The 12,104-nt window shown below is 28.8% G+C and overlaps 1 protein-coding gene across 1 annotated transcript; it reads right to left on the reverse strand.

Moving 5' to 3' along the window:
• Positions 1 to 3,102: 3,102 nt before the first annotated feature.
• Positions 3,103 to 5,224, reverse strand: LOC125852993 (probable pectinesterase/pectinesterase inhibitor 41). Its single transcript, XM_049532685.1, has 2 exons — positions 4,174 to 5,224; positions 3,103 to 3,938 (listed from the first exon to the last, which is right to left on the reverse strand). Exons 1-2 carry the CDS (start codon positions 5,180 to 5,182, stop codon positions 3,247 to 3,249), a joined length of 1,701 nt encoding a protein of 566 aa, XP_049388642.1. The 5' UTR covers positions 5,183 to 5,224; the 3' UTR covers positions 3,103 to 3,246.
• Positions 5,225 to 12,104: the final 6,880 nt, after the last annotated feature.

Consider the following 12,104-nt stretch of genomic DNA (forward strand, 5'->3'; position numbering starts at 1 on the left):
GACATTTTAGATCCGAACATATCGTTTCTTCTAAGTTTAAAATTCTATATTTTGTATTTGTAATGACCAACAATTGGATCTCTTAATTATTTAATGAGAACTAGCCACTGACTTGACCCTGTCATTACAAAAAAAAAAGTAGAGATACAACAATATTTATTTAGTAACAATTGAGATAAATATCATAAAAACAACAACATTCGACACACCGTGTCATAAAAATGATAATTTGACATAAATATTGTTAAAACAATGATAGTTAATACAAATGTTAAAAATATATTATAACATTTGCTTCAACTATCATATTATTATTCGCTAATTATTGACTTTTACATTTAATATTAAAATTTGAGTCTTGTGAGTTATGTGGTGTTAAGTGAAGTTTAATGACTTAGAAATATTTGTATATGTCTAAAATAACTAATAATAATCGTCCCCACCCTTAATTAATTAGGATTTACTCTAAATGTTTGACCCTTGGCCGAAATTTAGGACAGCATCACAGACCCCATCCACGACCCCACCCACGGACCGTACTGATCACTCATGGGTTGGGTCTAAGGCTGGTCTTTTTGGCCTTGGTCCAGGCCTCACTCACGAGCCCCCCCTACGGGGCGTGAGTTGGTCCACGGACCGTATTACATGTTCGTAGAAAGTGACTGAAACTTTGGACTTTTGGGGAAGGCCAAGCCTTGACTCACGACCCCACCTACGGGGCGTGACTCCACCCACGGCTCGTGGGTTCCCCTCTCGTGAGTCAAGCTGGTTTTTGACAGCTTTTGGGCAGTCCCTTGGTCCTCCTCAAGGACCGGGGATGCCTTGACGTTAAGGGACTAAAACATTAGTACTAACTTAGGGAGGTCATTTTAGGACTCAAATCTTCATGTTAATCTTATTTAGGCTACTAGTTTACATGTTAGGCTCTAGCTTAGGTCATTAGATTTCCGGGTTGTTACTGTAAAATTGTGTGATACAAAATGAGTCTATATTCTTCTGTAGTGAAAATATATTTAAATTTAAAAATCAGTGTGTCAGAGATAGTGTAAATGAATATATACATGATGCTAGCATAAAACAAATTAAGTACACAATTACTCACGATTATCACTTATTATCATCCAAAAATTTTCTTCTGAAGAAGTATACAGTGAAACATCATTTCCAACAACTTCATATTATCTATTCCTTGTAAAAAATAAAAATTGAATACATTATCTTAGTATAATGAAAAAAGATAATGTATACTTATATGAAATAAAAAGTTACATTATCTTACTACATGTCTTGTAACACTATTAATGAAAAATATTGAGACTTATGTACATTTACATACTTGAAAGAAACAAGAAAGCTTGATCTTGTCTCTTTATTTCAGTTTCATTTATCTTTTAGTGTATTATTGTTTTGGCAACTAACAACTTTATTAATCACAAAAAAGCATCATTACAAAACTATAACAACCAAACATTGATTGTTATTACAATAATACTCTAGATGTTGATGTCATATAGTAGCTCGATACGTTGTTATGTTCATCTTAGTCTATGGAGCATGCTTTGAGTGAACAAGCAACATACAAATATATAATCTCTTGACTTCAACTCTACTTGACATGCATAGTTTACACTTCTTGTCAACCTCTATGCCCATGTAATTAATCCTTTAATATAACTTCTTATTTGTTTTCATTTTATAAGATCAAAGAAGTTGTGTTCTTCTTAATATACTTTTTAAAGGATATAGTAAAAGTAAATACTACTCGCTCTGTCCCTAATTACTTGTCCATTTTTCTTTTTTTAGTTGTCCCTAATTACTTGTCCATTTTGACAAATCAAGAAATTAAAGGACAATTTTTTTTACCTATTATACCCTCAGTTAATTACTTTGAAAAATGTAGAACTTTTTGAAAACCTTAACTTTTTAATTCATACACTTCATAATTAATAGGGGTAAAATGGTAAACTCACTATGTCAATAATTGTTTTCCTAATAGGTGTGCCAATTCAAAAATGGACAAGTAATTAGGGACAGAGGGAATATTAATTATGCTTTGCAATTCTCGGTTCAATTACTATTTTTTTCGTTCATTTTTACTTGTAAACAATGAACTTTGCAAACATTTTAAGAAATAATAAATAAATTGTATATTACTATAATTTTCATATTAATTTGTGTAGTCTTTGTTGAACTTGAGAAATGATTTGAAATGATAGTTATGTTAAGGGTAAAACAAAAAAGAAATTGCCCTTCTCTTCTTGATATGCTAAAATGAACAAATAAAAGTGAAAAATAATAATTTTAGTATAGCGGACAAGTACGTAAAATGAATGGAGAAAGTAGTACTTTGTATAGTTATAACAATTTAAAGAGTAATATTGAAAGAAATTCTCCTTCGTTCACTTTAATTTGTCCAATTGAATTTTGCACATCTTTAAGAAATAATGATTACTATGAATATATTTTACCATAATACTCATATTAGAGATTTAGTCTTAAGTTTGGAAAAAATGATTTGTGAAATAAGTAATTAGTGGTAAGGGTAAAATATAAAAGATAATACACCATTTAGTCCATATTAAGTGAATTTTATGAGGCAAGCACACTCATTTAAAACATATCAGGGCATAAATGGAATAATACTTTCTACTTTTGTCCTTTTAGTTATTCTCAAACTATTTTAAAAATAAAAAGAATTCAAAGTAAAATCATAAATATGAATTAGCTCTCTTCAAATTATCACTTAGAAAATGTAAATGAAAAGCAAATATAGAAGAAATTTTTAACAACTCTATTGAACATTAAATAATTAACTTATTTTGAACATTAAAAAGAATCTCAAAAATTCAATTATTGTGAACTAAAGAAAATAATTATCCTTCTTTTGATACGTTGTTAATAGTGAAAAATAAAAAATATATTTTTTAAACTACTAAATAAAAAAAAATGAAGGAAAAAGTTATAAGTTTCTCTCAATTTGACTTTAGATACTTACCCTATTTACTTGGCAATTTATATAGAGCTTTATTCATTTTTTTTACCTAAAAATTAAAATACACGAATACTAAAAATTAAATTAAATTACTTTAAAAGACAAGTAGATTAAATAAATGAATTCACATATAACTTTTGGACTACAAAACAGTTCTTTCCCAGGACTCTGTTTACAAATCCTGCTTTTTAATTCACATAGTCAATTCATATAATAATGAAATCAAAAGAACAAAAACTAATAAATTGTGACAGTTACAGTAAACTATTAAAGTATGGTACACCAGTCTGTGGCAACCAACCATCTCCCACTAGAAAATTCGATAATGTAAAATTAGCAGCATCAGTAGCATTTAAAATTTGAATTGCAGGCCATGTAACTCTGCCTGTAGTATTTGATCCAGCTCCTGTATTATTAAACTCTGCATAATATGATGTATTCAACGCGAAATCTCCAGACCAATCGTGCCATCCTGTTGGATGAATAAATCCATCCAAATAAGATTGCATATATATCGTCCTAGAGTACTCTTTCCATGGCCTACCAAGATACGTTTTCGTGGTACTATTGCTCAATGCTAAATCATCTGCAGGTCTGATTGTGCAATTTTGTATCGAAATTCCAGTGTTTTGGTTTATATCTGTTCTTCCCTGAGCTGTTATCGCATTGAATTGATTGACCATAGGAAGTCGCGGGTACAAATTGCAGTTTTGGAATAGTGCAGCAGCGTTTCCAAATATGAAATCAACTGTTCCATATATGTCGCATTCTCTGTAAAATTGCCTTAGAGAATGTACGTATAGGGTGTCTTGATATGCCTCGAAGCTGCAGCTGTAGAATGTGGATAAATCAGCACCATTTCGAACTGCAACTGCTTGATGCTTGATTGCTCCTGCTGTGTTTTGGAATGTAATGTTAACCGCGACGAATCCTTGACCAACCACAGCTGAGAAGTTGACATGAAAATGTTGTTAGATAACTACCATGGTACAAAATTAAGTTCAAAGATTAATTTTGAAAAAAACAGAGTTTTTTGTCATGACCCACCACTTTGCCATTAAAATAAGGCATGAATATAAAGGGCACAGAGCTTTAGTGAGACTCTAAGTCCGTGACATTTTGCTTTGGTGGTTTATATGATTCATGAGTTCGAGATGAAAAAATACAGTGTAGATACTTACAAAATGTGGAAGAGTTGAATGTTGTCCATCCATCAACAAAGCTATGATTGCCCGTAATAATCGTCTGATTAATTCCATCACCGATCATCATCAAATACTTTTTGTTCTTAGCAATTGCAACATACTCTTCATACACACCTTGTGTGATGTATATAAGAAAGTACCCAGACTCAGCTTTCGTATTATTTGGAGCAGCATTAACAGCATCATTAATCGTCGAAAAATCCCCACTCCCATCCTGACTCACAACCACAATGTCACTCACAACAACCTGATCATCTTCTTGCAGCAGTTTCCTCCTGCCTACTCTCTCGAAAATCGCTTGATTCCTTTGAGACATTTTCAACGGCAACTGTCCGTTTTTGAACAAATGCTTTTTAACATGACGAGACTTAGATCCGTTCTTCTTTTTTGGTACCCATCCTTTAGTGAAAAGAGCTAAAGAGACACTAAAAAGTTTGGTATCATTAGAAAGTGGAGCAACTAACCCATTTCTCAAACTCCAAGCAGACGATGTCTCTTGTAATCCATCTAAACATGTTTGTGTATTTGTCAAAATCGCACTCAACAAAGTTTGAACATCATCAGCTTGTAAAACAGGGAGAATATTCGACGTGGCGTTTACTGTTTTTAAAGAGCTGGATAAATAATCCATGTTGAGTCCTGCCAGAAATCGACAATCTTCTAGTGCACGGACAGCAGTAATTGTTAGTTGCTTAGATTGACGAAGATATTTTTCGATTAATGAGAGGAATTTACGAGCCGAAGAGAGCGATTTTCGAACAGATTTTCGACCGTAGCTGTATACATTTTCGTTATTAGGGGACTCTGAAGGTGGAAGAACAAAGGATTTACAAAAAGAAGGATAAGGAGTTGATTTGCAAATAACAGAGGGAGGAACAGGGGTATTTGGAGGAGCATCAGCAGCAAATAAAATTGGAATAAGTAACAAAAGTGTGGTGCAAAAAAAGATGAAATGAACAAAAAATAAGTTGGAATTTTTTGCCATGGCTTTTGATATGCAAATGAAATGGTGATTATAGTTGTTTTTATTTTTGTGGAATGGTTGGATAGATATTGGAATATATATAGTAAAAAACAAAAGTATAGTTGTAATACTTTTATTTATTTTTTTGGTTACATGCAGAAGACTTACAGTAACGTAGTACTAATAAAGTATATTGTATAACAATGGGATTGAAAGTCAACTTGTTTTATTGCATGGTTTTTGTTTTTTCTTGAAAGCGCGTCGATCTTCAAATGTTGAAAATGGAGTTAGTAGTAATATTTATTATGAATGCATTGATTGGGTTCAAACAAAGAGACAGAAATTTCTTGTGGAGGCAGAGACGGATCGACGGGATTTTAATTTTATGAGTTTTGAAATTTAGAATGATAAATTTTAAGTATTACGTCCTCTGTTTCAAAATAAGTGAGTTGTTGAGTTTTTTTTTATAGTTCAAAATAAAGTGAATTGTTCAAAGTTTTAAGAGAGTCGTTGAAACTTTTTTTTCATTTTTTGCCCCTCATTTACATAGGTGATAATTTCAAGAGAGTTAATTGCTTATATTTATGATTTTACTTTGAATTATTAATATTTTCAAGAATAATTTGAGAATATATAAAAGGGCAAAAGTGGAAAATCGTGTAGGGGTACTTGTCTTAAACTTTTTTTTCTTAATGGGTGTGCATTGGCTCAATAACTCAATTATTTTGAAATGGAGGGAGTAATAATCGAGTTCTAAATTTAATATCTATGTGAAACCAGAAATTTCGTCAAGAGTGTTTATGATGATTTAATATGTATGTATAAAAAGTATAGTTTTGACCTATATATGCAGTATAATTTTCCCCATACCAAGTATAATCTTCGAATGAAAGATGATCAACTAGTTCTATGTAGCTCCATCTCTGTATCTATACATATTAACTGAATTTGTTAAAAAAAATATACTATTGAATATCAGATATTGATTTCGATCGAATCTATATCTGAACTTCTACCTCCGCCAACAAGGAGCATTAGTGTTTAATATTCTATGCTCCACTTTAGGATTAATATTAATAGTCAGCATTATGTAGGAGCTTGTTACGTTTGTTTGTTTCATCGTTTGTCAATGAAGTTAGCACATGCCAACTTGGTTTAGGTTATACACGTCCCCTGCAGACTTTTTTTTCTTTTTTTTTTGTATATTTAGAGGTCGATCTATAGTTTTCAATTTTTTTTTATGAATTCTTAATAAACTATTAAGTACATGTTAAAGTAAATTTCTCTTCATAGATATAAAGTTTGAACTAAAGTTACTAAGTGTTGTTGAATTCGTAACTTCAATCGTAATTCTGCCACCGTGTATACTACGTACTACTATTTTTTTTTAAACCATTGATAATGTTGTCCTATGATATGTACCACTTCATAACAAATAGCGCTTTGTATATCCATAGACCCTTGTGATCCGTCCCTTCTCCAGATCTCATGCATAACGGGAACTTATTAGTGCACCGTGTTGTTCTTTTATATATCCATTATGTAGTTATATCTCTCTATGATAATATTGATTGTCTCAATATATTTTGATTGTTTTAGTGAAATGTTATTAGAAAAAACATATAATATAACACAATATCAAAGATAGATTCTACAAAAATCATGACAATTATAGTGAAATATTATTATAGAGGATGACTGTTTTAGAGAAGCTGAGTATATAGACCTAATATATTGAAACTTTGGCGATATACTTTAGTTGATATTAAAATGAATTAATTGTGTACACTTTTATTTAGTTTAGGTATACAACAGTTGTGGAACAATAATGCTAAATTATGGAATAACATAATTTTGATTATGAGTGGAAACCAAATCTGAATTCAGTTTGCAATGAAATGTGAATTATGTAGATTTCAAACTTCACCAAATGTAGGACTAATAATAATGTACTTTTGATTGGATTATATATATATAGCAAATAATCAATGTAGAAATAGGTCTTGGATTTTCCCATATTTGGTTGTCATTTCATATTTAATAAAACTCATATTTTTAGTTTAAAAATAAGCTAATATTTTAAATAATCTTTTGAATCTCCAATATGTGCAATGATTTTCTTTAAAAAAAAATGAGTTTTGCTTTACTAATTACTACTTAATATTTATATTATTAGTCTTTTTATTATTAATTTACTTTACCATAAAACTTATCATCGGCCCATTACGAACACTTATAATATACAAATTCAAAGCCTTAGCTTAATGACGGTTAATCATCAGTTATTCTGGGATAACTTATCCATCATGTATATGGAATAACTTATCCCATCACTATGGCGTAAATTAATAGTGGATAAGTTATCTCAAGCATGACAATCAAACAAGAAACCAAAATATTATCCTAGGACTATTTTTTTTGTCTCATTACTATTTATTCTATCCCTTACATCAAACGATCCCTAAGAGTGATTTCAAATTCTAACTTTGCAGCAGGAGTTGTTGAAATTATTTCTCCTAAATCATTAACAACTACCTTGTCTCAATGATGAGTGATAATAAAATCGAAACCTCGAACATATTTGTGACGAATAAAATTCATAGTACATATTATTATAACAGGTCTCACAAATTTATCTCTTGGATTATATTACATCGAGACCAAAACACGTGTACGCATACCAATGGACACTTTTAATTTCTTTATTTTAAGTATATACTACATAAGTTAGAAAGATGTGAAACAGCAATGCTAAATTGTGAGAATTATTTTGATTGTTAGTGCAACCAAAATCTGAATTAATTTTAGAGTGGTGAGATGTGAACTATAAAGATTCCATTCCAATAAATTAAATAAAATTCAAATTCAAATACTTCAGAACTCCACCTAATTTAGGACATTACATCAGCTTGGTATGATATGGACAGCGCTATAAACTACTTGTCCTTCTGTTTTACTAGTTCAGTATTGAATACTTCGATTTTATATTAACCATGTATCATATTTCGCTTCTTCAGAGACAATCTATGAGAATTTGACTAGCATTTCAATATTTATTTTCATTAATTTAATATAAGAAAAGTTGCAAGTTGTATTACTTATTGTATAATTTTGAATATTTAAATTTTAAATTCAAAATGTTAAATCGGTTTAATCTAATTTATCTTTAAATAAAGAGAGCTAAAATGACTTTTAAAAAAAGAAAATGTGACAACTAGTTTGAGATGGAGGGAGTATTTATTAAGTATCGATCCCCCTAACGCCTTCTCACTCAAACTCGTTGCATTGGATTTACCTGATGCGGTTTATATTTCCTCTATAACTTGCTAATTATTGTACATGAGCAGATTACCCAACGCGCACCAATATCAACAGCGGATTTTGTCCTAGCTAGGGTTCCAAATAAAAGGTATTTTTGTAACTAAGTTACCATATTAACTATATTTTGAAAATCTTAATTTGACTACAAATGTCATGGTAATTATTTGATGATATAAGATTAAAAAAAAATAATTTTAATTAATTAAGATAGTAAATAAATAAAAGAACTGAACGAGTCAAAAAAAAAAAAAACGTAGACTGTACCAGAGAGGGTCACATGTTTAGTCAACACGTACAGCTAAGAGATTGGAGTATTCTTTTTAATTCGTGGATTATAAGTTGAAATAGTCAAATCGATCAATTTGTTATTTTTCTATTGAGTTAACATTGTCAGATTATTTTTCTTAAAAATAAGGATATATAATTATATTTTGTAAATGAAATAATTAGAACATGTAGAAATATGTTGGCAAGCTGCTTTATTTTATGTATATATAATTGTATAAAACTTGTAATGTATCCAAAGGTTTTAGGTTTAGAAGCAATAACCAGATATGTAATAACAAAATTAACTTGTGAAAATATGATTTATTTGATCGGCTAAAATTTGATAATGATTCATAAGTAAATTACAATAGAAGTTAAAACTTCAAGTGTAACAAACTTCATAGTCATGACTATGAGTTTGTTTGCTCCTAATCAAAACTTCAATTTTAACAACTTTCTATTTTTGATCAGACGGTTTTTCCACGAGGCAAGCAAAGTTCAAAAATTTAAAATCACTCATTTAAAGTTATTAATTAAGTGTAATTTTTTGATGATTTATTTGTTAATTTAGCTCATCTTGACCAGTTTAAATTCAGCTCAAATTATCTAAAAGTTACTCGATACGTTTCTCAATGTACTAAAATAAATGATAAATATAAACCTAAATTAATTAAACAAATACTTAGAAGGTGCAGGCTTAACTAGGATAAGTGAAGTACCAACTTTTGTCGACAAAATTAGCACAATAAATGTACTAATTAAGTAGCTGTTGATAGAGACATATTTATTCCATTCCAATCTACTTAGATGCATATGATATGATATGATTAATTAAAACCAAACCCTTTGACAATAAATCTATTCGTTTTGTCTATTCTTGTTCAAGCCAAACTATTACACCTACTTACTTTGACATTGGTAGCTATTAGATTTCTAGATTTAGATATGGTTGGATTACTAATTACTCCCTCCGTTCACTTTAACTTGTTACTTATTTCTAAAATAAATTTTTATTTTTACTTATCACTTTTGACATATTAAGAAAAAAACAATAATTTTTTTACATGTTTTACCCTCAGCATTAAATACTTATTTTTCAAATCATTTTCTAAGACATCATTTAATATGGGATAATTTGACTTATATCATTAATTATATGTGTCAAGTCAAACTGTGACAAATAAAAGTGAACGGAGAGAATATATATTATTTCCTCCATTTATTATTAAAATAAATATATAATTTTATTTGTCTAATTTGGAAAATTAAGAAATAATTTCCTAACTTTTGTAGTCATGTAGCTATTGGGATTTACTTTTAGGCTGTGTTTGGTATTTTCTCAAAAAATAATTTATTTGACTTTTGTGTTAATTGACAAGTAAGAAAAAAATATTAATGTTCCTATAGAAAATGTACATGAAATTCAAGTTAATATTATGGGGGTGGAGATGGAGGCGTTGGTGGGTTAGGGGTGGGATAATTAAGGAGAAACGTTATTTACGAAACTTATTATTATTTTTTACTTTTTCGAGTGAAATTATTTTCAAATATTTTAAACAATCATAATTAAGGAAATAAAAAAAATTGAAAAAATATATTTTCCTCCATACGTAACACACCGTTAAAAGTCAATAAGCAATTCATAAAATGACAGAATGTCGGAAAAAAACACGTTTACGTTACTTACAACTAATAATAGTAAGCTTCTAATTAGAGTCACACAGACTTTGTAATTATTATTTTTTTGACAAGTTACCTATTTGACTAATGGATTTAAAATAATTATATATTCACTAATCAAATAAACGAAAATCTATATTTTCTTTTGTATTATAAATATATATTATTAAATATTATTTTGACGGGCAAACTATTTAAAGAGAAAATTATGCAAAATAATAAACATTTAAGTCATATAAAATGTTATAGCTATTGTTTAGGAAAACTCTTTCGTAGCTATAGTTTCGCTCAATTTTGTTGTTTGCCTGATCTATATAATTCGCTTCATTTGAATAAATTCAGAATTTGTATAATTTAGTACATGATTGTATAAATTTATAATTTTGTACATGCTTACCCTAGCTATTTGTATACGATTCATAGTGAAAAAAATACTCAATTTGTGTATTGGTAAGCGAAATATACAAACGAAGTTTTGAAAAATTCCTAAATGTATAAATATAGATTTTATATATACTTATCTTATTTATATATTCACAAGCAAAATATACAAATGGGCACAAATATACAACCGTTATCTCTATAAAAATAAAATTATAGCTATAAAATACAATTATTAAAATTATAGTTATAGAATCTTATTATTTCTATTACGTTTGCTATTTTTCAAATTTTCTACAATTGATATCCATTAATCTCTATATTTTTGGCACTATGCACGTTTGCTATTTTTCAAATTTTGTACAATTGATATCCATTAATCTCTATATTTTTGGCACTTTGCACTGACTGCCTGTTTTTTGTTGTTTTATTGTTATCATATATTTTTTGGAGTATTGACTGATTCAACATAATCACCGACTCTATTGGAAATATTTGTTTAGACTCACTTGTTTTATTTCATAAATTAACTCATAAGTCAACCATTATACTATTTACACCTATCAATAATTTTAAGATTTCTAAACTATATAAAGTTATAAACTATTTATCCCATCGAAGTATTTGTAATACATACATTACAATAGCATGTTACATGTCTTATCAAGTAAAAATCTTAAATGCTCTAATTGATAATTCGCTTCGATTCATAGTTACTCAACTATAGATTATCTTCTTAAAAAGTTACTGAATTTTTTGTTAACTATAAATTATTTTCTTAGAAAGTCATTCAATTTTAATTTTTAACTCAAAAGTTACTATGAGTATTTTATTTACAGGATCACGCAACATATTTGATTGATTCTTTAAATTAAAATTTGTTGACATAAAACTTTTATATCTAATTAAGAAATAAAAAGATATCCATTTAAACCATCTAATAAGCCGAACACTTGATCCGACCGCTAAAATATAATATTGACTATTTCATTTTACCCTTATAATAAGGATAGATTAACATTTAATAAAATGACGTTGAAATGTCTACTTAACCTACCTTAATTTCAAGTTTATTTAAAGAAAATTGTACCGCGGCAAATTAAAGTTCACTTAAATTGTAAGAGTTTTAATTCTTGACAAATCATTAAACTCCTCACAAACGTTATGTTGCAATCATTAGGAAGCAAGACGAAGAAAGTTTAAATAAAATACTATGTCTATTTTGTCGGAATCTTTTAAAGTGTATAATAATAATGTTAAATAAAGTGTACCAGTAATACTTGAATTAGTAATT

Source organism: Solanum stenotomum, unplaced genomic scaffold, assembly GCF_019186545.1.
Source record: "Solanum stenotomum isolate F172 unplaced genomic scaffold, ASM1918654v1 scaffold734, whole genome shotgun sequence".
Classification (NCBI taxonomy): Eukaryota; Viridiplantae; Streptophyta; class Magnoliopsida; order Solanales; family Solanaceae; genus Solanum; species Solanum stenotomum.